We start from the raw sequence: 26693 nt of genomic DNA on the forward strand, positions 1-26693 counted from the left end.
GACTAATGATTTTTCAATTCATCAAGAATCATGGACACTACCATGAAGGTACATATCAATAATTCAATAATGATTGAAGGTTTAAACAATCCAAATATCTCCAGTTGACCACACAAGGCGTCCTTACAATCAGCAAGAAGCTAGTGGTTTGGAACATGAATCTCACCAAAGATCAAGCTCAACACTTAGTCCTTCAAATTTAAACACTACTTCAACCAAGAATGATTCAAGAAAGTAAGCAACCATGAAAGTAGCCACAAGAATTGCAATAAAACACCATAACTTCAATATTTTATTGATCTCAAAGCCAAAATAGACAACAATTGCTTAAAATTCTCTCTTCAATGCTCAATCTTGCTACAAAATAACTTCTAACTATCTGACTCTAATATCTATTTCTCCTCTTAATCTCTCATTCTAATCTTTCTATATCAAAAATGAAAATGAGTGAGGGTATATATAGCATCCTCAATTACAATGAACGGCCTAGATCAAAAGAAGATCAACGGCTGAGATTTTGACACCTAAACCCTAATTAGGGTTTTATTACAAAAAGTTCCCCTTCTATTGAACAATATTAAATGCATAGCCAAATATTTAATTGGCACAAAAATCTAGGAAACATAGACCAATGATAATTAAGGTGCCACATCATCTATAACAACCTCTCTTCTAGAACCTTGTTTCCTTCCCAATGCTCTTTCTTAGCATATGCAATGAATCTAGACACAATTCCTTCAATCTCAGCAATAGGAATCTCGGGAAGATTCCTCATTCGTTCCTCCAAGTGGATAACTTGATCGAAGGCCTTGAGAAGAGCTACATCCCATCCAGGTTCGAGTTCCTTGATTTTCTCAATCAGGAGTATAGTAGCGAACATTTGATCGCTTTGCTCGTCTGTGATAATATTCTCATCTTTGCAAAAGATGACCTTAACCTTCTCTTCGAACTCTTGAAGATTCACATCTGTCTCATCTTCAATCCTTCTGCCAAGAATAGAACATAACACCTCAAACACCTTGTCCTGAATTGGATGGATGACCTCCTCAACTTGATTGCATTTGGCGCTAATGTCCTCGAAAAGAACTTCCTTCATCTGGAGTAGAGTTGACCACTGGAGTAAATTATGAGCTCTTGCATCCATTATCTTTTCTTGTGCTAGGATCTTCCTTGGTGTTTGCCTGATTACTTGCAGGACAGGAATGATAACATCTCTAGTGTGGGCAAAGGCGGCTACTGTTATCATTAGGTTGTGAATGATCTCAAGGACCTGGATAGCTCGATGGGTGGTCTGCATCATTCTTGTTGCGAACTCAATGGCAACGGTATGGGATTTGTCAATCCAAGAGCTCATAAGCTGAACCAAGCTCTTAACTCTTTCTGCCTCGCCAATTGATTCAAGGGGAAGTGCTTGCACAGGAGACACTGCTGGATCTTGACGTCCCAAAGGCTGATTGAGATGGCTAAAGTAGCCTCTCCAAGAACCGACCTCTCGCTCAAGCTTTCTATTTTTTTCCATTTCTTCTTTAAGCTTGTCTTTAAGTGCCTCAAATGAATCGGTTGCCTCATCCAGTGCCTGCTCAGCGGTGAGTGGACCAAGCTCAAATGTTTCTACATCATACTCTTCTGCAAGGATTTCACCTTCATACTTATCTACTATTGGTGTAGCTATCTACAATTTCCTGGATCCTGTCTCATCTCTGACCATCTTGGACATCTTGGTGGCCTTCTTCTTCTCTGTCACTTCCTGAGAATTTCCAACAAGGCTTTCTAAATCAATCACATTATCTTCGTCTTCGATCACAATCACCCTTGTTAGCCTCTCCTTTAACCAATCTGGAATGGCGGACCTTGTCTCTCTAACTTGTATTTCTTTAGGCACTAATCCCTCTTCTCGGAGAGGAGATGTCACTTCATCATCATACTTGTCTTCATGTAGCTCATTGACTTGGGGAGATTGACTTGATGAACGTTGAGGTGCTTGCCTTTCTTCATGTTTATCATTCTGGACCATTGATTCCATAGATTCCTCAACTTCAAGTACCCTCTTCTCTTGTCCTTGACTTGTCCTTTTTTCATGTCGGGAAGATGTGCCAGATGAGTGATCTCGATGGGCCTCTTGCTTCTTCTTGGAGGGTTCCCTTTTCTCAGGTCTTTCTTTCCTCTTCGCGCTTCTAGGATGAGGATTGCCTTCACTTACGCATCTAGGGTGAGGATTGTCTTCACTTGTGCTCCTAGGATGAGGATTGCCTTCACTTGTGCTTGCTCCTCGTTCCCCTGGCCTTTCCTCCAAAGTAAAAGTCATCGGTGTGTTCTGTTCTTTCAACTTTTGATGTTGTATATCCACCCATCTGCGAGTACATGACAAAACCGGAGCCATCAAAGTTCTCAAATCTATAATCTCAGGCTCGTTCCAATCTATCTTCGTTGTTTTGTCCTCTCTGTCATAAGATGATTGGAGATGTCTGCCACTGTCCTGGGCTTGATTGGCCACTCTGTAAACTTTGCATCTCCTGATGAAATCTAAAGGCAATCTGGAATGCATCTTTCTTTTTACTTCTAAATCACTTCGGAGATTCATCCAAAAGTCTTCTATCTGAAATTCATGCTTGTACTTTCTACCGACTGTCTCTTCTATATATCCATAAGGATCAAAATTCTCTCTCAAGGCAAAGAATGAAAATGAATATAAGGCCAACTCTTTCTCTGCATCATCCAAGGCTAAAGCATTAGGACATACCTCAACTGAATTCCCTAGTATGATAGGCACCGGAATTCCATTTCCGTGCCTGTGTCTGAATGCTTTCGCATAAGCCGCCAACTGTCGAGTCACGTCAAGTAACACTATCCTGTCTGTCGGATATCTTGGCAACATATATGGGGGTGAAGGACACCCATGAACACTAATATATGTAAACTTCTGGAATTGGATAAACCAAGCACCATACCTCTTTACAAGCTCTTGTGCATCTTGAGATATCCGATTGTGAATCCCACCTTGCAACATCCTGGTGATGTTCATCGTGAAGGTATCATTAACTAACTTGTAGTTACTTCCCGGTGGATGATGCAAATGAACATAAGATTCACAAACTCTGACTTCCCCTGGTCCTCTTCTGATCACTCCTCTGTGAGGTAGTCCTGCATATTCAAAACTCCTGATCAAGGCATATATGATGTACGAGCTCATGTGGAATGACTTGGTAGCCTTCAGTCTTCTTAACTGCACGTCCAAGCAATGGCTAATAATTCTAGCCCAATGAATTGTTCCTTTCCCTTGAACTATCACTTGGATGAAGTAGAACATCCACTTCTCAAAATAGAAGGCTTGAGGAGCCCCTCTAACTCGATTGAGCAAAGTTATCAAATCTCTGTACTCCTCCTGGAAGTCGATCCTATGTGGTGTGTTGGGAATCTTGCTTAGGCGAGGACGACTTTTGAGTAACCAATTCTTATTGATGATGCTCAAGCAAGTGTCTGGATCATCTTCGTACATGGACCTAGCTCCTTCTAAGCTTTTGTAAATCATATCTTTATGTTCTGGAAGATGGAGAGCTTCACTGATAGCCTCTTCTGAAAGGTAAGCCAAAGTGTTTCCTTCCTTGGACACGATTGATCTTGAATGTGGGTCATAATGGCGGGCACACTCGATCATCAACTCATGGCACAAGACTGCTGGAGGGAAACCGGCCGCCTTGATGATGCCACTTTCAATTATTCTCTTTGCGACAGGTGATGGTTTTCCAATATAAGGGACCTCTCGAAACTTCTTCACACTGAAGTTTCCCAAGTTGGTATCTCCAATGTTGCTCCATTTTGACACGATCTTGGTCTCCAATTCTTCATTCCTTTGATCTTCCTTCATGAGAGCTGGACGACTAGTGGATGCTCCTGCCTTTGGGGTCGCCATCGTGATACCTACACAACATTTCATAATGAGTAATATATTTTGCAATTTAAACATATAGAGTAAAAAGGAAGATTGAAGCTTTTAATTTAGGAAACTTCATGATAAATCTTTGAATTATCATTTCCTAAATTTAACTACGCAATTTGAAATTCAAAATTCAAAATTTCAACATTGGACTAGGAAGATCTCGCCATACCTCCACTTGAGGATGAATTCTAAGAAATGATGCAAAATTAGGAAAATTCGCTAGGGAAAAGGTAGATCGAAGTCCTCAAAATGCGCTTCCTTTATCAACTCCACCACCTCTAGCCTTCAACAAAATTCGCTCCAACTTAGGCCAGATTTCGCACCTTTTATTGCTTCTCCAAATCGCACTTGAATGAATGATTGAATGATTGATTAAAATGGTTCAAAATACACATGTTATATAGGCGCTCACCACTTTCTTTTCCCATAGGCCGACTTGGAAAATAGGTCAAAAATAAATAAAAATTAAAAAAGAAAGAGGCCGACTTAGCAAAAAAAATTAAAATAATACCCCAAAGCGCTCTATCTTTTAATTTTTATTTAATAATAATTAATTTCGAATGCCTTAATAATAATAAAATCGATTTTCCAAGGCTTAAATTAATTATTAAATACCAACGCACCCTTATTAAATGCCAATTTAATTAAAATATTTCAAGGTTTTAGTGAATTTGGCATTTAATGCGATTTGTTTGAAGTAAGCGCTCAAGCTTGGGGAAAATAATGGATATCAATAACATCGCTCTGGTCCCTTGGAGAGGGACAGGAGCGCCCATGCATTTTAGACCTTGCATTTCTTATTTTCACGTTCAAAACCTCACCTTTGGCGTTCAAAATGGCATTTTTATTGGGAACTTTGAGTTTAATTCATGCGATCTTCAGGAAGGAGCTTGCCTTAAAGCATTTTCGCCCTGGTCCCTTGGTGAGGGATAGGAGCGATCTCACCCTTTGTCCTTGGTCTTTGTCTTTCAAATCGCCAATTCAAGTTTGGAGGTAAACAATGATCTTCATTCGTCCCTTCAGTGCATGTTCAACTTGCTTTCTCAAGGCAAAGTAGACTCTCCAAAGATTTTCGCCCTGGTCCTCCAGTGAAGGACAGGAGCGATTTTTACATTTGAGCCTAAGATTGTCGATTCTTGGGGGCAATTCTTTATTCATCATCTTTCGAAAGATATTTCTCACTTTGCACAACCTTGTCTTGGCGTGATTCTGGAGGGGATTTGTTGATTTTATGAAAATCGCCTTGGTCCTTCAGTGAAGGACAGGAGCGCCTTTTAGTTTATTGTACAAATTCTTGACCACATCAACCTCCAATTACCCTCAAGGCATAAAACATGATTCTCCATTCTATCTTGAGTCCTGGAAACAAGAAATAGTATTTCAAACGTTAAGTGTTTAGGCATACTTGAAGATTTCGCTCTGGTCCCTTGGTGAGGGACAGGTTCGCTCTAGCCAATTTTCATTGAATTTTATGGTCTTTGCAACTTCATTCCTCCTTGAAGCACTTTTAAATATCACTCCAATCTTGTGCCTTGACCTAGATTCGTCCCAATTTGGGGAGGAAGGCTTGTTAATGTGTTTTTCGCCCTGGTCCCTTGGTGAGGGACAGGAGCGCTTTTGCAACTGTAAGCTCACTTATGTTTTGCTAACTTTCAAAATTATCTTCAATGGACCGATTATGCCTCCCTTCATTCATCTCAAACATGAAATTTGCTTTACCTTTGCCAGAAATTTGTCTTATGAGAAAATCGCTCTGGTCCCTTGGAGAGGGACAGGAGCGCCTATTGCCATTTGGGTTGATTCTCTTCTTTGTGGCCTACTCAAGTTATATTCAACGGGCAAAACATACTTCCCTTGACCTCTTCAAATCGCGAAATCACTTAAATCTTGCAAGGATAATGCAAATTTGGAATTCAAGCTCCAGTCCTTCAGTGAGGGACAGGAGCGCCTTTTGTCCTCAAGGCCAAATCTTTTCACTTTTCATCTCAAATTTCCTTTGCTGGGGAAGATATCATCTTTTAACAATCCATGAACGAGAGCCTAAATCAAGAAAAGGTCCAAGAAGGTGTGTACAAAGAAAATCGCTCTGGTCCCTTGGTGAGGGACAGGAGCGAATTCATCTTGCTAGACAAAAAGTTCAACCTTTCATTGCTTTTAACTGAGTCTGGATGCTCCATTATGCTCATTTCATCCTTCATTGTGTCCTTAATGCTTCAATTTGATCAACCAAGGCCAAAAATGACCAAAATAAATCATTTCGCCTTGGTCCTTCAGTGGAGAACAGGAGCGATTTGTCTTAATCTTTCAAATTTCATTATTTTCAAACCTTCAAAATCCTCAAAGTCTTCAATTCACGTCCAATTATCTCCCCTAGAGACCCTGCACAAAACAATTAAAGGAAGTTAGAGACAAATATGCACTAAATAACATTTTCGCCTTGGTCCCTGGGAGAGGGACAGGAGCGATTTCACCTTTCCAAGCTAAAATATCCACAATTTAGGTCTTCAATCATTTCACAAGGCATAATTAGGTCATCTTCAAGGTCGGGAATCGGTTATCAAGCCTTCAAAAATTTGGTCAAAATTTACCCAGACAAAAATGCACAATTCCATCCTCAAAATGCTAGCACTTAGGCAAAATTTGAATTTGCCTCAAAAAGATCCCTGACTTAACCTAACTTGAGACATACCTGACTTCCTGACAGGCTCATCTTATTTCAAAATTGCAATCTTCGGGAGGATGCTTAATAATCTTCAAAGTTTGACTGGACTCGGCTTTGAAAATATCCAAAAGAAACCCCTAAGGCTTAACCCTAGTCCAGACAACTCACTTACTTAATCAAAACCCTAAGAGCAGAGAGAAGAACAGGCAAAACAAAAGCAAAAAAAGAGGGGATCCCCATTTTAATGGGGCGATGTGTGAAATGGTCACAACAAGACGCCAATTTCTTTTAAATATAATTTAATAATTTATAGAAATTCTGAAAATATAATGACATTGAACATTAAATATAAGAATAATTTAGTAATGGTTGTTGCAACGTTTTAAGAAATCCTTGTGACCTGCATTTGTTTAGAGCTTTGTTTCTTTTCCATTTGTATTGCATTTTGATTATTTTGTTGGCTGTGTTTTTTTTTTAAAAACATTTTTGGGTTTCCTTTTTTTTGTCTGGCTTGGAGATTGTGGGAGACGGGCGGATATGCTAGTAGGAAGTCTCCTCTCTGTGGAGACGTTTCCAACCAAGTTTCCAGTGCGGGATACGCATCCGAGTCTTTGGTACGAGTACCCAAGAGCTGGGTACGAGTACCCATGCAACTATGATAAATAATTATGGATTTCTAATTTATGATCACATGACTCTATGATATGTATTGAACTTATTCTTTGATCTATAAATGAATGAAAAACTACTTATAAGTTATCCAAATTCATTTTAAAATTTTTATTAATGATTTTTAAATGTTTAATTTTTTGCAGAATCTTAGTTTTCAACCTATGGTTTAACAAACCCTCATTAAACATAACAACACAATCACACTAGTATTCCCTAAGAATAAATATATGGAAAGTTGACAAGGGAGGTGGACATAACTCTTAAATTACGTAGGTTTGCTATTGATGTACATTGGAATGAGTAATAAAAACAGAAGGTTTGCTGATACTTGGTGACTACGGGGTATTAAAAAGTATAGGCTCCTAGAGATTTGGGGCAAAGGCAGAAGACTCATAATAACCTAATCATTTTTTTTTTATCAAAAGATTGACCAAGCTAGAGCTTAATACAAAAGATCCGCTCAACACTTGCTTTTGCATATTTATGGTGCCTTGCATTCATTATGGTGTCATTCAATCCCAAGTCTTTATCATGGCAAAGCTTGATATGAAAAACTCGGTTGAGTTTATATATGTTCCAACATGATGTATGACATTTGTTCCCAATTCTTGATCAAGCCAGACTTTGATAAGAAAGATTTGGCCAAGTATTGTGTATTGTAATATCCATTGGGAAGAAAGAACCACAGAATGTTCACCTTGATTCTGGTAAAGTGGGGTCGATTGATTACCTGAATGAGTAATAAGATAAGAAGCAGGAAATGTGGATCTCATTGTTTGCTGGTCAGCCAACTGAAATCCTGTATTGTTTATTGAGTGATTGTTCTTGATAATGAATTCGATGATAAAATGAGTTTAGGGTGGTCTAGTGTCTTTATGATTTGAATCTTGGACAGGAATTTAAGTGCATGACCATGGTAAAGTTTGCTTCATTAGTGGGACATTCAAGTGGTTAATTTAAGGCCACCCTTTGTACATCCTTGGAGATATCTATCATATATGTCTAAACCTGTAAATAGAACAACATTCGTCCAAGGTCTTGCATCTAGCTATGGATTATGGTCAAAAGAGCCTATCTTGGTCAGGCCTGAAAGTGGTGACAAATTTCGAGTGAAAAAATAACTACACACTATGTTGATGTCATTTAGTGTTATTACTAAAATACTGCTATGTTCATGCTTTGTTTATCTCTGTGAAGGCAGTTTGAAATACTCTTTGATAATGCTATTACTCAACTTCTAAGACTATGTTTGGATAATTTTGATCCTTTTTGTTCATAACATTGGCCTCTTCAGTGTTTTCAGATAGTTGATAAACAATTTGTATCAGAAAATTATCAAAATAGGTGGGGCTGCAAGACATGTTTGGTGAGATACCATTAAAATTCTGTGGCAAAAGATGGACTGCACTCCTCGGCGATATGATTTTTTTGGCCATTTTGTTAGTCAATGTTGAGGGTTAGTTTGCTTAAGAATGAATGTGCATGTAGAAACATATGGTATATAAAAATGGTAGAGATAATCCAATTTCTGCTATTCTATTACCTCTCCAGCCATTACAGAAGAAAAATACATATTTGAGATTTTTGAGTGCTATTTTTTAAATATCTGAAACTTGAATCAGTGTTTGTTAGCTGCAAGATCTTATCATTGTTAACTTTCTTGATTTGTATGCCATTTCAGTCCATGCTGTATAGTCACATATGAAATTGGTATTCTAGCTGTGTAGATCGCAAAAGCAGTGAGCTCGGCCTGGGAGGACGCAGTGAATACTTACAAACAGATTGCCCACTCAATGAGGTATTTTCCTATTTATGAGGATATTTTGTTTTCTGTGGAAAATGTGATGGGAACATGAAGCAACAAACATGTCTACCAAAGTCTCCTTTGTGTTTATCATGTTACTCATGACATTTACTGCAAGTATTATTTTTAGTTATATAAGACATGGAATGGTTTAGGTGGATTCATGCTTTGATTATTCTGCTGTTACGCTGTAGATCTTGAATTGTGTTGAAAGTGAGGTTTTGAGCCTGGTCTATCCATGTTAATATTATAAAATGCCAGGCTATGTTATACAGTTTTAACTTTTGAACATATTTAATATAATTGCATAAGTAGTCCTAATGTTATACTGATAAAGAACGCACACTGAATACGGAAGAAAGCACATACCAAATGTTTACACTAAATTGAGACAGATGTAGTTTTATTGATTTGATTTACTATATATCAACTAGCTATGTTAAAGGAAGAACCTGTCAACATGATAACTACCCTCCATGACTCATACTATATATGGGAAGTCAATGTAATGTGCCCATTTTTGGAGAGGAATTAATTAATTAATTTAATTAGTTAAGTTGTCCAAGTTATTATTATTTTTCATGGATAGCTTAATTAATTATTTTAATTAATAATATTAAGCTAATTATTTATAAAGTTATCAAATAAATTAAAAAATTAAAAGATGACTATATTTAATTAATTTAATAAAGTGACTTAATTAAAAATTATATCATAAAGTCACTTAAGTGAAAAAAAATTATTTTAATATTATTTCTAGAAGCTTCTAGAGATGAGCTGAAAAAGTATAAAGGGAGATCTAGTTGAGTTTCTAATCAGCTTGGGATTGGATTTTGATATTGATTGGGTTTTGTGGAACCAAGGGGTTTCTGCAGAATATTGTCTTTGGGAACGAAAACTCCCATTGATAGCATAATTGAGGGGGTGAAAGATCTCTTGAGGGGATGCATTCAAGAGGTGATACTTCAGTCATCTCAATTGTGCTCAAAGAGTTCATTGTGCATCTCATGGTATTTTCAGACCATCCATATTTGTCATATTGGTGCATCAATATTGTTGGAGACCTGAGGCGATTCATTTTAGAGATTTTGAAGGTGAATCTAGTGATGATTGCAGCTGATAGAACAATCTGAAGGAGTTCGAACTATTCCTCTCCTCTCCCATGATTTTACTCCTATCTCCAAATTCAAGCATCAAACTTGACCTTTGATATCAGCACTGTGATTGCAAGGGAACAGCGATTATTTTCAAGGGTTGTTGGAAGACTACAGTGCTGATAATTAATTATTATCAGTCAAGGCAATCTGCAACAGGGAAGAAAGTAAGAGCAGTTCGATTTGGCTTATTTGGTGTGATACAAGCATCGAATTTCACCTTGGAGGGTAGCCCTACACTTGGAAGGAGGTAGTGAACATTTTTAGGGGAAGAATGAGGGCTTAGCATCTGATATTTATTTATTTCCAAACCTACATTCTTGCAGCAGGGGCAATTCTGAGAATTATCCGATTTGGCATCTTGAGGGCTCCCAAAATCAAGGATCTTGCTAGCTTCTTCAAACACAAGTTGGGCGATTTTAATCAGGTTCTTTTGGCATCAATTCTCCCTTGTAATTATCAGTTGTATTCATATTTTAATGCTGTCATGAATCTTCAGATTATCTGAGAATTCATTGTTGAGTTGCTAAGAATTTGGGCACTTGTTTAGTCATTGTATGGAACCAATTATTTCATGAATAAAGGAGAATAAGTTGCAGGTCATTACTTGCTGATATGTTTATAATGATCTCAGTTTACTTGCCAAATGTTTGTCAAAATGCCACTTGGCTGTAGGTGCATATTTGACACTGAAAATTCATCTCTATGCATTGATTAAGACCCCAAAGAATCATTTAAGCATTTATATGATAATTTATGCATTGAAGTGTTGATTCTCAAGCATTGGAAGCTATCTTCAATCATTCTAATAAGAACATATCAGACTGATATTATAGACCAGCAAGCTGGAAGGTTGTCCGTGAATTGTTTGACAATAGTCCTTGTGTTCTAAAACGTCATAAACTACTCCAAACTGGACAAGGGATATTTCAGCATAACACACAAGTTATAAAATTTGCATAACACGCAGATTGACAGCCAACTGTTTGTCAATATTCCTTGCATATTCAGTCTAACAACTGCAGGGAATATTTCAGTCAACCAAGAGATGTGTTGGTTAGACCAACAACTGTCAAGGTACCAACCATGCCAACAAAAAAACTTAAGCAAGTGTATGGTATAAATGCTGACACAAAATATGCAAACCAATGTTTGACTTTATTTTAGTGACACACCAACCAATTACAAAATAACTTTTTATATATATCTCTTCCAAACAAGTCAATGTCCTTGCCAAGACCAATAGACCCAAGTGCAATTATTGAAGAACTATAAAGGGGAAGGTGAGTTGAGGAAGATGTCTGTAATTGCGGAGGAAGTGCAGTATAGGGTTTGTGGGCTGCAGTGAGGGTACGCTGGTCTTGTTGATGCTTCAGTTGACTTAGACCCTTACATCCCAATGCACCGTTCTTGAGCCGACTTACCTCTAGTCAAAGGGCTTGCAACTCCTCCATCCTTTTCATAAAATGGTTGTGGGCTCTCAATTTCCCATTATCAGTTGTACTTCATCATCTCTTCACCTTCTTCTATCTTCCTAGAGAGCCCTTGGTTGGCAGATACTAGCTTCACATTCTATGTCTACCTCCTATAATCAAGCTTGCATCTCTATGAACATGCAATATGATTTGACCTTTCTACATTGATGTATTGTTGTCTTTTCATGCAACTCAAACAATTGTACCTTTTTATCATGTGTGAGTTGTGTTTGTTGTCAACACAACTCCAAAACCTTTGGCATTGTTCCATTGATCTTATTTGGAGCCTGTCTTTGCCCCTATCATTGCTTAAATTCTCATGCTCACAATTTCTTCTTGGTTGTAAGCCATAGATTTTATAGAATTCCTCATTTCTTTGAGTATGATACTCTCAATCTTTTTTAGAAAGATATCATCTTCAGAATTTTTATCTTGTGTTTCGCCATTTCATCTTAATCAATCATGTGATGCTTGAAAATTATATCTAAAAGTCCTCAAATCACTAGCCCTTCTGGATGATGCTTCTCTTTTAGATCTTTTCTGGAAACTTCTTTTTACTATGTTCATATCTTCAATTTGTGTGCTGGATCCTCCATCCTCTAGCTCCTTTTAATCTGCAAGGACAAATAGCTCATTAAGTTGTTACCCAATTTTGCTTTCAGCTCAATCAGGTAGAACTGGAACAGCATTTGCAGCTAGAGATGAAGGTTACGTATTTGTTTTTTCTGCTAGGTGTTCTTTGCTAGAAACAGATGCTATCAAATGATTTCTAGTCCTATTATGCAAATGTTCTTTACAAGAGAAATGATTACACAGCTTTGCATAAAAAAGTTGCTTTCTTTTTTCATAATTACAATAGTATAGTGTCCCACACAAGCCATGGGAGTAACTGATTCAATGCAATATAAAATGAAAACTATACATTTGGAAAAGAAAGCATAGGAAAGGAATAGGGATCCGTCATTGCCTCAAAGACAAACCCTGAGGTAGAACCGCTGCATATCTTTAGTCTCTTTGTTCCAGAGGATGCTCTGCTACCACATAAATGCCTGCAAGAGATAAAGACTTTGGTGTTAGAGCTCGAGATGCCTAGTCTTTTCACATACAATATCAACAAATTTATAGTTTGTTTTTATAAGGCATTCAATCAGTTTGCAGTCACATATATCAGAGAGAAGCAGGGAACCATCATCAATGCTCATTAAGTTCTGAACTTTATTGTTTCATCTAACATGTTTGTTCACTGTGCAGGTTTATGTATATTTTTATCGCCGATCATTATGCACTAAAAATCACAAGTCACAGCATGTGGAGTGAAATTGGCTCCCACAAGGTTTGAGCCCAGCATGCTTGTAATTGTATCAATCAGACACTCATCATTCATAACAGTGAGTTGATTCTTACACTATTACAAACAATTAGTATCTGCTCAATACAACTACAATGAATAAAAGCAGTGATGAGTATTTTCAAGAGAAGCATGTATGAGTCCGTATTGAAGGCACACAGAGGCTAATGCATTAGAACAGGTTTGAAGTAAAAATATAGAAGATATCATGCATTAGATAATAACAGTGCTTTCTTTGAAGATAACATATGAAGGATATGAGAGTTGGAGCAGATCCATTAGACCCTGTCCTAGGGTAGAGGTCTAAGTCAATATATCTCAGGCCCAAAGATCAAGTAACAGAGAAGACAGTTATTTTTATCAAAGAGTTCATAGTCATCCTTACTGTCATAAACAGTGAATAGAAACATCAAACCAAAAGGAGAATGACAATGAAAGGGTTGTATTACAACAATGTATCATCCATATTAAAGAAGACTGTTAATGAAGCACATAAAGTAGTGAATACAAGAAGCAATGGGACTTACACAATGTTCAGTGAAAGGGCTCTAAGACACAATTCACTGTCAATTAAGGCCAAATCTGAGGCAATGTCACAGTATATCAATGACAAATTAGCCCATTTAAAGATAGTGAAGGATGATACCAAATTCTTTATCAAGATCCCAAAGGTCTGAGACTTTCACACAGTTTTAGCAGTCACAAGTATGTGTGAAAGAAGCCAGAGAATGACTTCAGACTGTGACAATAAAGAAGGAAGCAGTAATGATAGCATATACAGTATTGTAAGGTCTGGAAATGGAAAGATGTTTTTGTATGATAAACCAGTTGCATCCATGCCAGAGCAGTGCATAAAATACTCACAGTCCATGAACTCAGAAACTGCAATCATCACAAAATCATGACTGAAATAACAGTCATCATAACCAATAAAGAGCCATTCACAGGTAGAAGACAGTGATCAACATCAATGCCCAATACACAGTCATGTATGTCTCTGTTAAAAGATCAACACTTAGCATCTTCAAAAGACAAGTGAACAAGGGCACAAACAATGAGCACAAAACAGTACAAGGACAATGTATTGATAAGTTGCAGCTTTCATATCAAAGAGAGCAGGTATAAGAGATTGTCAAAATACACAGAGCCAATGTTTAGAAGAGATCACAGTATACAAAGAGGCATTAGAACACAGTCAAGTTGATCTTGGAAGGCAAGGATCATTGTTACTAGGTCAAGCAAATCTCAAAGGATCAAAGCAACAGTGACAGTGAAGCAAGGTTAAATAACAGTGTTTTCTCATACAAGGAGAGATCACAATCCTATTACAATTGAAAGCCTTATAGACTGCCCATGTAAACAAAGGACTAGTGAAAGATGTTCACAGAGCAGTTACCATATACAGAGATCAATTCCCAGTAGGCCTAAAGAGCAGTCTATGAAAGTGAAATGATACAATCCTAGATGCTAAGAGCCACAATCTAAAAAATCAGAGAATTCAGTGATCTCTTTTCCACTGTCAAAACACAGTCCACAGTCCATATGCAGCCCTTACTAGCAAGGTACAGAGGCAGAGAACAGTGTGACAGTATTAAGGCAGTTGTTACCAAGGGATAGTCATATTGTTGTCCAAGGGTAGGAGTACCATCAAAAGAGGGTATTGTAGTTTGGTGAAAAGGTGGAGTACAGTCAAGAGCAGCTCCGGGGCAGTGATATAGAGCCTGTAGCAGCAAGTCACAAGTCCAGGAACAGTATTTCTTGCTTAAGAGATAGAGATCACAATAAATATCAAATGAAAGTGGACATACATAATCCAAAGGGCTTGAGTTGAAGGTATGTTTGGCAGACCTTAAAGACTTCCAAATACAGTTCGCTACCCTAGCCATTGAGGGACAAAGTTGTAGAATCATCTATGATAGCCACTCAATATAGCAGAAACAAGTGATAAATGAACAAGTATCGAAGAACGAGCTTAAGGCATATATAATGCTGTGATAGTATCTTTGATAATGGACAAGGTGTGAAGAGAGAGCAGGGCTATTAGCAACCAAATCAAGTTCACTGTCTTACAGTCATAGGGCGACTGAAATAAGAATTTTCAGAAATCACCATGAAATACACAGACAGTAACAATATCATTTTTGGTGCTTGCTGTGTTTAAAAAAGTTTAAAGCAACATTATCATTTTCAGTAACAGAGCTTACCATGGCGGTCTCAATGTACATTCGACCTGCATAAAACCTCCATTCAAGAAACCCTCAAGAAACCTTCAAATGCAAGGAAAATCATGGCTGCGCCTCATGGCAGCAAATACAACAGAGAGGGAGATGCATCGAGTAAAAATGATGAATGGCCATATGTTGCTTTAGGGTTTTGTTTACCCTAAAAAGCATTCGATCAACTTAGGCATTTTTGCCTTTGTTTTAGAATTATCTTTTTTCCAACTAATGCCCCGTGCAAGTTTTATTTTGCAAGGTGTTAAATATTTGCAAAGTGATAATGTATGAATCATTTGGCTAACTGTTGTATGTAATGGCACATGTTTTGAGAATGAGTCAAAAGGTTATGGTTGAAGATTTCTGAGAGTGCCAAGTATATAGGGGAGGTTGGATAGGTGGACAAACATATGGAGAGTATATAGGGGGCTGTTCTGAATCAGTTTGGAGGCATTTGGAGCATTTTTAGGTGCCTTTATGGTAGGAGAGGTTAAGGCTTGAGTTTTTCTTCATTCTTAAGCCTTTTTGGAGTTGTTTTAGGGGCTTAAAAATAGGCTTTAATGTTGTGCACGACCAAGGAGGTTGGAGGTCGCTATTTTTGTGTAGATGCTTGGAAAAGCATAAGTATCTTCAAACTTCATTTTGGAGGGAGTTCTTGGCATTTTTTCTTATGCTACATTGTAACTTTTGAGAGTTCTTTTTTGGTAGAAGATAGTGTTTTTGTAACTCATTTTTTGCAGACATGTATAGCAGTATTACACCTCTTGAGGATCAATAAAGTTAAGCAAGTTTGCCTTCTCAATTCTGTTATTGTGTGTGTTTAAATGATAAATGCAATTTCATGTGAAGTTCTTAAGCCTTGTTATTGTGTCTCATTAGTAGCACCTTTATGCAGAAATATATATGTATGTTGCAGGTTGTAAGTTGTGTTGGTGATGAAAGCAATTTCAAGTTGTGAAGAAATTTCATTTTTTTTTCCTGCTAGGATTGTGAATGTCATAGCCTTCTTATAAAGTGTTGATGCAAGAGCATATAAAACCTCCGAGTTGTGCATGTGTAAGCTTTATTATTGGTTAAACTGTGTGCAAGGTCAGCTGCACAAGTTTTAGATAATCATTTTGGTGCATCACCCTTAGGAAATAGTTTTATTTTCATGTTTCCTTCTTACCCTTTCCTCAGTAAAAGTATTAGTTTAGTTAGTTTTAGGTTCAAACACTATAAGAGCCATCTTACTCTGGAGGTTATCTTCCATCATCTGAGCCCAAAATTAGGGAAGCTTTCCAATGTTTTACCAATAGGCTGAGTTTTCTCAGCAAGGGTGCACTATTAGGTGACAACATAAGTACCTTAAGGATTTCTAGTAATTCAAACACCTTTCTCATTTATTAAGTCTTGTGATACTCAAAGTTGCTCCCACACACATATATCTACCTCACATATTTTTCAATTGGTCTTCTTACTCATTAAAGGATTCATCTTATCATACTACTGTTTCTCTTTATTGGAATTTGGTGTATATGCCCCTTTCAAGAAGCTTGGGCTGCATTGAGAAGACAAACTTGGGCGTCTAAGGATCTTACGGAAACTTGCACTTGGGAAAGTCCATTGGATGTTTGGCATTTGGAATTTGGAACTTGGCATTTGAGACATGCTTTGATTAGTCGTAATTTAGGATCCTGTCACAGGCCTTGCAAATTCTGATCTAGGAAAGGGACTTGAATCCTTGACCGTTAGATATGATTTCAGATCTTGCACTTTGCACTTCCATGAACTTGTATTTAGAAACATGCTCGAGATTCTTTGGAAGACCTTCCTTAGAAAGTGGATTCTTGAAATGCTGCTAGGAACTTCTCTGTTTTAAAATTCAGACTTTAGGATTATACTGTCAAAACTCAAACTGTAAAGAAGATATGGAATTTTGCTCAAACTCATTATTAAGAAGGCATTTGGGAATTCAGATTTTGCTGTTCATTGAGGAAATTCTGCCTTCGAAACTTGGCCAATGGAAGGTTATGATGTAAACTCAGCACTTGGAAACTGCAATGACAAACTTGGAGTTAGGAATTTGATTTGGATGATATGAAACTCTCCCTAAAACTTGGTTCTTGGAAGACTTTTAGGAATCTCAGACCAAAACTTGCAGGTAGGAAAACTTTTGGGAAACTTGGAGTTGGTAACACATTTTGGAATTTATGCTCAAAACTTAGACTTTGGAAAGAATTTAGGAAACTCGGTCTAAACTTGGAGTTAGGAAATGTTTTAGGAATTTCAGAGTTAGGAAATATTTTAGGATTAATACCTTATTTCAAAATGTTGTGCAAAGTCTGAGATTTGAACCAGCTATGGTACACATTTTGCAACTCGGAGGTCGGAAGATTTTTGGGAATAAGGCTTATTCCCACTTGTTATGCACAGTTCAAGTTTGTGAAATAAAGCCTCTCTCAAGGTAAAACTCGAAGTTAGGAAGGAGTTTAGGAAACTTGGTCTGAAACTTGGAGTTAGGAAACATTTTAGGATTAAGACCTTTTTGCTATTTTTAATGCAAAACTCGAATTTGCATTGGGGGCCAAATTTTGAAGGTTCTAAGGGGTAAAAATGGACCTTAGGAAGAGTTCAAAAATTCTTCCCAAGTTTGAGTTTGGACAAATGGTATCCTCAAAACCCTCCTAACTTGTACTTCATCTTCAAAACTTGGTTCACAACTTTGAGAATCCTTATTCCATGTTATTCTTACTTTGATATCTTGTAACTTTCAACCCACAATCCTTCCTTCAATTGGTCAATTTTCTCCCCATAGATTCCTTGGTCCTATTACAACCTGTTTACTCAATTAAGCTCTATTCAAGACAGGAACCTATGTGGGGAATCCTTATTCAATTAGATGATAGTTTCTCATGAAGACCTCTACCTAGGCAATGCAACTCAGTTCCACCTCTCTTTCACTCAATACCTACAAAGCAAGGCTATTGCCAAAAAACAGAGGGGGTCCCTGTCGGAGATGGGGCATGTGTGTGCAACACAACATGGTTGTAGATTTGGCCTCAAGTATCTAATTTGGATGAAACAAAAGGCGATTTTGACTAAAAACAACCTTCTAAATCTAGTGGTGACCTTTGATTTGACCCTACAAGCTTCAATCTTGACCTACATAAAAGAAAAACCACGAATCCAAAGTTCTAAAAATTTCTCCAATGGCACTCTCAAAGCTCTGATACCATGTAAGATTTGGCTATGAAGGTAGCCACCCAAGATCTAGAGGCCTAATGGAAAGCACACGAACAAGAGAGAAACAACAGGAAAAGAATAAACTATATTCTTATCAGTAATGCAATAGAATGGATCAACTAGAATGAATATGTAGTGTCCCCTTTTTAGCCTGTTATTGTTTTTGGATTGGTTAGCCTATTCTTGGCCCTCGCAGGTTAAGGCAGTTGGTTAGAGTGACTCGGTTGTCAGAGCAAGAGGCTTATTCCCATCTAGAGTTCAGGTTTGGCCTTCGTTGGACTCAATTCTATACACTTACTATTTATAGTAAGTCAATGGATGATTGAGAGGGACCCTTACTATTTTTAGTAAGGCAAATGGATGCACAGTGGATGTAGCAGTTGGCTCCCTGCTTCAGACGGGATCAAGAAATAATGAGTATTTATGGAGTTATGTTAATTTAATTATTAATAAAGTAATACTTTATTAATAATTAATCATTAAAGACATATGATAAAGTTATTAAAGTCACTTTATGTGCAATGGGGCCATGACCCTCAATTAAGTGACTTAAAGTGCAATTAATCATTTTCTAATATTTGAGCCCTATTTATTGATGCATTTGATAAATTCAAAAGATAAATATAAAATATCATTTTAAATGATATTAATGTGCATCTAATAATTCAAGTCTTGGGCACCCACTTATGAGGATACTAAATAAAGTTATTATACAAACCCTAAAGTGGATTTGAAAGTGGATTTAAATTCTATTAAGGAGATTGAGGTTATAAAAGGACTAAAAAAGAAAATGCTTTTTCATTCTTGAGGATTAAAACTTGTGCTTTTTGATATGAGAGCTGTGTGTAGAAATACACAAGGGTTTCAGTCATTTTCAGCAGTGGTGAATGAAAACTCTTTAGTGTTTGTGCAATTTTGAGGCTGTGAGATACCAGTTGAGATTATTGCCTGATTGTGGGCTTCCTCCAGGAGTCCAATTTGTGCTAAGAGGTGGAAGATTTCATCTAGGGTTTGAAGGATTGGAAGGTATATCTACAACAGACCTAGAGATTCATATTGGCTGCCATTATACATCAGGAAATCAATCATTTAATTGGCAAATTATATACAGCTACAGCAGTGATGTGTTTAATTGGCAGAATATATACGTTGTAGAGTGGAGACCATCATTTGCAGCAGGCATTTTACATACCAGGTTCTCTAATTTTGCTGTCATAAGTTTTGGGAATTACATGCTATATCTTTGTAACTATTTGGTGTGAGAATAATTAATAAAAGACTGCTGCCATATAATTTCTAGTTTAAATGCCAAGTGTTTGATGATTTGTCAAGCAGTTGTAGTTATTATTTTTTGTCACTTAAGTCTTATACGCATGTTAAAAGTCAAAATCAGTTGGCATATCATTTCTATGACATTGTTAGTCAATCTTTCATGGTTAGAGGCATTGAAAACATCAATTGCAACATACAAGACTGAAACAATACAAACAACAACTTCAGACATTGTATGCAAAGTGTTAGACAATATTCCTTGAGGGTTTAATCAGCAACTTGAGGTCAGATTAGTCAAGGGATATTACAGAATAGTACATAGGAGACCCCTTGGATAAATATGCCAAGGTGAGAATGTAGGAGTGTATAAGATTATCACAAGTGTCGTAATCTTATGACATGAAACAAAAAAGGATAAGCTATCATGCCACCTAAAGTGGAAAAGTTAAAGTGTGATAACACCAGTAAAGATCACCCACGTAAGGTGGAAAAGTGAAACCACGAAAGGTGGATGTGGTAATGCGATAAAACAACTAAAGGTGGAGAAACCACATAAAGTGGAAAGTGATAACATGATAACACCATCTAAAGTGAAGATGCTCCTAAAAATCCTATGTGGTCCCTATGTAAGCTTAAGTTACATGTAATTAGGACCTAGGTGAAGAATAACCAAGGTACAACACCTTAATTACACCAACAAATAGACTAGAGTTGGCATGAAAAGATTTCAATAATACTCCTATCTCACCCTCAACTAGAATTGAAATTTAGAGGAGCTTAGTAAAAGAAGAATCTTAATCTCTCAGAAAGAGGACAAAATAATCTAGAGTAAGGCAAAATATGGATGCTATTTAGTTAAGCTCGGGTATTGTATCCAATGTATCTGTTCAAAAAAGAACTAGTGGCCTATAGATGTTTGCTGGGGTGCAAATGTTCTTCCTAATGCTGGCACCTTTGCATGGAGACTCAGTGGAAGGTTACTAACAATGGCATTGCTGGGCCATTATGCTTGAATTTGGAGGACAATTGACCATTTGTTTTTTCATTGTAAAATGTTGGTTTTGGTTGATTGAGATGCTGGATTGGACAAGTGCACTACAAAAAGATGTATTGGAACATTTCCAAAGCTGTTCATAGCTCTAGAAAAAATCGGTTTATGCTAGGTTGTGTCTTGTATGCCCTATATGGTTATTTGGTGTTTGTGGAAAGAGAGATGTTAGAGAATTTTTAATGGTAAGAAATTGAATGTAGAAGAGTTAACAAAGAAGATCTAAATTAGCATGTGAATTCCTCAATGCTAAGGTCAAAACCTCAAACCTTTGATCTTAGCTATATAACAATGGGATGGAAGGACTATGAAGTCACGAAAGTGCTGAAAATTCCCTTCAATCACTCTTAAAAAGTTAACCTAAGCATTCAAAAGAAAAATAAGGAAAGCCAAATGGTTGGCCCCTGTTGTCATTTTTTGACACCCTTGGTCCATCAATAAGAATGGATCAGAGATACGATCCATGGACCAGCACTGCCCCAGTTGATCAAGGAAAAGCAATGGAATTATGAAGTTTGAAGTGTTGTCTTGTCTGGAGGAAGTTCCTTAGTCCTCAAACCTGGAACTCCGAACCCCCGAAGTTCCCAGGATGCTAAGCCTTCTTCTCATCCCCGGAACTCTGGAACCCCAAGGTTCTGAAGTTCCTTTCTTTTTCCTTCTTCTCTTCCCCGGAACTCCGGAACCTCGAGGTTCCGAAGTTCCTTTCCTTTGCCTTCTTCTCTTCCCTGGAACTCCGGAACCCCGAAGTTCTGAAATTCCTTCCTTAGTCTTCCCAACCTCGACAACTTGTGCTTTCAAAGTCTTCCCAACTTCATTCTGGCTTGCAACACTTCTAGATGGTGTGATCAACACAAGGTTTTTAATGCTCCAACAACTCTTGCAACCAGTTTTTCTATATAAGACTGTTAGGCCTCATTGTAAAGTGTTATTTTCCCTGCTGGCTTGAGCTATTCTATGCTCTTTCACTTCTCTTAAAGACTTGTATTTATCTTGCATTTCCGCAATTGTAAGTTTGGTGATTGGTCTTATAATGAATTGAAATCATCATTCTTGCCTTACTTCAACTTATGAATGTTGTGTATGTGTTCTTACCTTCATTATAAGTGTATGTTTGTGGCTTTCTTTCACATATATGCCGTGTTAACCTATTTCTGGGTGACTTGTGGGAAACCTTCTCCTGTCTTGACATTTAGCAAGTTCTAACCTCCATACGTGCGTTGAGTTCATTCATGCAGCTGAAGTTGGTGCATCTCCTGGGTATTTGAGTTGATTCTTTGTGCTATTTCGGGTGGGGAGAGAAACATCTCTTATCTTGGTCCATCACCTCCTTTCATTTTAGCATTTCTCTCTTCCCTTTTCCTCTGCAAGCTGTTAGGATAGGTTTCGAAGTAAACTTTGGAGTGTTGAGTTGGTTCAACACCTGCACTTGGATTGAGAAGGAAGCCAACCTTCTCTGGAGATTCAACCCCCTTGCGCAAGGTCCCACACTTCAGGGTTGTTTCCATTTTTCACGAGGTTGTTGAGTTGATAGCTTAGCAAGGGTGCATGCTTTTGTGATAACAGTTTTTGGCATGTCCGGTGGGACAGACTTTCGATATACATGCTAAGGATTCAGTGTTGTTCTTAGTGTCTCAGCCTTTAGAAGTAGTCATCTCTCAAGCACTTGGAGACTCTTCTCACAAGCCCAGTCTCTTGTTCATGACTAGTTCCTAACTTCGGAACCCCGGACCCCCCAGGTCCCGAAGTTCCCAAGTCCAGAACCCTAGACCCTCGAGGTTCTGAAGTTCCTAAGTCCTCAACTCCGAAACCCCGAGGTTTCGAAGTCTCTACTCACAAGTCCACTCTTGTTCATGACTTGTTACAACTCCAAATTTCATGCCCAAAATTTATACAAGGGCGTCTTCTAGAGGTAGTTTCCAATTTGTAGAACTCTCATTTTCAAGCTCTAGAAGACGGAGAGGTAGACCTTCATTGTCACTAGTTAGGGGGGTCAAGGTTGTAAACACTCCATCTCCCAGGTCTCGTTCTACCCCTCCATTTACAAGACCATTAGTGTTTAGGGCTCCCACCACTCATATCAATAGACCATTGTTTCACATGGCCAGAAATCAAGCTTTTGTTACCTTCAATGGGTGGAGTCCTCTTATTTTGACTTAATGGAATGATATACTAGTGGCTGTGTTAAACAGTATACCATACATCATTGGTGAAACAACTACTATCCCCATCGAGCACATTCAAAACATTGCGAACATTTGCTCCCTCCATAATGTCACTCGGGATGATGTTGCTATCAGACTCTTAGCCACATCTTTGAAAGGAAAAGCTTTGCAGTGGTATAGAGGGTTGCCGTCTAGCTCCATTCATAATTGGGATGAATTGGGGGAGAGGTTGTGCAACCATTTCGAGGACAAAAGTGATCATCTATCATTTGTGGAGCAGTTGACTACAATTAAGAGGGCACCTCACGAGTTCATGGGAGATTTCAATTTCAAATTCCAAAAGACATGGATTAGAATCCTTGCTCTAGTGAAGCCATCTCCAAATCACGCCTTCTTGTATTATCTGAGAGCTCTCAACAGCGATATAGCTGTCATGATACAATCAATGGGTGGAGCCTCTCTACGGAGTGCATATCACAGCCATAAGGGCAAAAAATTGTTTGATACAGGCTGGGAAGATAGCTCCAAGGCCTCCAATGCCTCTCTTCCCAGAAGCTCCTACTCAACAACCAACCTTGGCCCCTATCCCCATGGCGCCCACATGTCAACCATCCACATCCTCTACATCCTCTAATGAGCTCCATGAAGTCAAGACTCAATTGCAAAACTTTGGCAATGAGGTGGTGACACTAAAGACGTAACTAGCTCAGCATAGTAGACATTATCAAGCACAAAACCAGAACTATCAGTAGAATAGGCCACCCTTTCAAGGGCAAAACCAATGGAGCAATGCCAAGCCTTTGAATAGTTTGAACCCCATAGCTAGAAGCAACTCAAAAGCAATGGTTCCAATGCAAAACAACCTCGCCCAGGAGCAAGATTGGTGTCAACCATGCAATCAGCCACACAAGCAAGGTGCATGCTAAAATGGAGCGTTTGTCCAAGCTTTAGTGGTGTACGATGAGCCAACCACCTCTGGCCAGCAATATGACCCAAATTAGCCTAGTGTTGGCACTTAGGCTTACTTGCAAGGAGATTCTACCTTTGTCAATTGGCAGGAGGCAGAATTCTATGGTATGAACCAAAAAAAGGTAAGTCTATGCTACAATATACAAGGTCAAAGAAGAGAGCCATGGAAGCTGCCTCACCTTCAACATCAGCCCAAGATCCAACGCCCAATGTAGCTGTCCAGGATACAAGCCAAAATACCATGCAAGGGAGGAAGAGGTAGGGGGAGGCCCAAGTTGTCCAAAGAGCAAAGGTAGACCTCGTAGCCTCAAAGGGGCCTTTAAAATCAGCTGGTTTCCTTTCAATATAGCAGATCAGATGAAGAAGGCCAAGCTCAATGTCACTATGTGGGAGGTCCTTTCCATCCCATCTAAAAGGGATTTGCACAAGGAGGCATTGAAGGACATCAACCAGTCAGGTGATGAGGCAGTAGTCGACAGGAAGGCAGTTTCCACCAGTTTGGTACAACCCATGGAGGAGGAAGATTCAAGCAAGATCAACAAGCCTCCCCCCTTCTATCTCTCCTTAATCATAGGAGATAACTTAGTTCACAACTGCATGATAGATTCAGGGGCTAGTAGCTCAGTCATGCCTAAAAAGGTACCTGATCTTCTTGGCATAGAATATGAACCTGTGACTAAAGGGGTGGTCCAATTGGATGGCACTTCTATTAAGACAGTAGGAGTTGTTAAAGATTTGAAGTTAACCTTGCATGCATGCTCTGGTTGCACTGTCTTGCAAGACGTATCAATCATCGACCTCCCTGCCTTCTTTGCCATGTACCTGTCTAGAGACTTCACCGCCAAGATAGGTGGATACCTGTCTTCTGATTGGTCCCACATCCTATTTCGAACAAGGTATGGTACCAAGGTTACCATAAGGGCAGAGCCCATTGCGCAAAACCACATTGAGCCCTACATCCCCAACCCTATAAACATGAATTGCACTTTGCACGAAGAGGGGGAGGAGTGTACTGTTCGTGAGCCTTCTATTCTTTTGCAAGAGGTCCTTGATTGTTTGCTGGACGAATGGGCCAATGCTTTTCAGTTTGATCCTTTAGCTGAGACTGTGCTTGGTACCTATTGTATCCATGAGGAGGATACTCCTATCCCTAACCTCGTCAAGACACAAGGAGATTCAGAGGGGTTATGGAGCATTTTTTTTGATGGTTCAAAAAACAGAAACGGTGCAAGTGCAGGTGCCGGTGTGATGCTTGTTTCTCCTGAGCAAGAGAAATATTTCTTCTCTTTTAGGCTTCAGTTTGGTTGCACCAACAATGTCGCTGAGTATAAAGCCTTCATCCAAGGCCTCCAACTTGCACAAAAAAGAAAGATTAGAACCTTGCAAGTATTTGGAGATAGCGAATTCGTTGTTAATCACATTTGAGCTCAAAGTATAACAAAGAACAACCTACTCAAATCATACAAACACAGGGTTTGTGACTTGATTGAAGGATTCGAGGCCTTCAACATCCAGAGTATTCCTAGAGGTCAGAACAAGCATGGTGATAGGCTCGCAGCGGTTGGTGCTCAATGCGACATACCGGTGCATGTTGTAAGCGAGAAGGAACAACACATCAGGCTTGTTGTGAGGCTTGCTATCCTAGACAATCAGGCAAATTGGCAAGTATTCGAAAGTGATTAGCAGATTGTTAATTTCTTGCAAAATGAAGCAGAATTTTCTACTAAAAATCAGTCTAAGCTAGAAGAGCATTATGGAGATCAAATCATGCAGCTCAACTCCAACAAGTTGCCTAAAGGTCTAGTTACCTTGGAAGGCATTTTCAACTCGGATGATCAATTGAAGAAGAAGATGAACTTGGCTACAAAGAAGGGTGATTAGAAGCCAATTGTTGTTGCTGAGGGTAGGTCTCTAAACTTGGGCAAGGTATGTTCCTCAACCGAACAAGAGGCCTCTGTGGAGCTTTGTTAAAAATATGATGACATAGTTACTTGGACCTATGAAGATTTGACGGGTTTTGACCCTAGCTTAGCCTAGCATACTATAAAACTAAACCCAGATGCAAAGCCAGTTAGACAAAAGCAAAGGCCAATAAATCCCAAGATTGAGCCACTAATGAGGAAGGAGTTGACCAAGCTCATAGAAGCCAATATCATCTTTCCTATCAAGCACTCCTCCTGGGTGGCCAAACTTGTCCTTGTAGGGAAAAAGAATGGGGAAATCAGACTATGTGTAGACTTTAGGGACCTCAATAGAGCCTCCCTCAAGGATCATTACCCCCTTCCCTCCATGGAGAAGATTCTCGAAAAATTCAGTGGCTCAGAAAGATTTTCATTCTTGGACGTGTATTCAGGCTACAATCAAATTTTAGTCCAAGAATCAGACCAATACAAGACTGCATTTACTACTAAGTGGGGTACCTATGCTTATTGTAAGATACCTTTTGGGCTAACCAATGCAATTTCCACATTTCAAAGAGCAATGGACATGGCTTTCAAGGGTGTTGTTATCACAAAAGCTTGCACCGTTGCTGAGCTATCAACTCAACAACCTTGTGAAACATGGAAACAACCCCGAAGTGTGGAACCTGTGCAAGGGGGTTGAATCTCCGGAGAAGGCCAGCTTCCTTCTCAATCTAGGTGCGGGCATTGAACCAACTCAACACTTCAAAAGTAATTCCTAGGTCTATCCTAACAAATTGCAGAGGTAAAGGGACAAGAGAAATGCTTGAAATAAAAGGAGGTGATGC

The 26693-nt window shown here is 38.5% G+C and overlaps 1 protein-coding gene across 2 annotated transcripts in view; it reads left to right on the forward strand.

Annotated features, from left to right (window-relative positions):
* Positions 1-26693, forward strand: part of LOC131042466 (putative protease Do-like 14) — a 256834-nt gene that overhangs the window by 170144 nt on the left and 59997 nt on the right. For both annotated transcript variants that reach the window (XM_057975758.2, XM_057975759.2), the window contains exon 7: positions 8991-9069. In XM_057975758.2, the coding sequence (XP_057831741.2) occupies positions 8991-9069 (79 nt within the window). The remainder of the gene's footprint in view (positions 1-8990; positions 9070-26693) is intronic.

Source organism: Cryptomeria japonica, chromosome 1 (assembly GCF_030272615.1).
Source record: "Cryptomeria japonica chromosome 1, Sugi_1.0, whole genome shotgun sequence".
Lineage (NCBI taxonomy): Eukaryota > Viridiplantae > Streptophyta > Pinopsida > Cupressales > Cupressaceae > Cryptomeria > Cryptomeria japonica.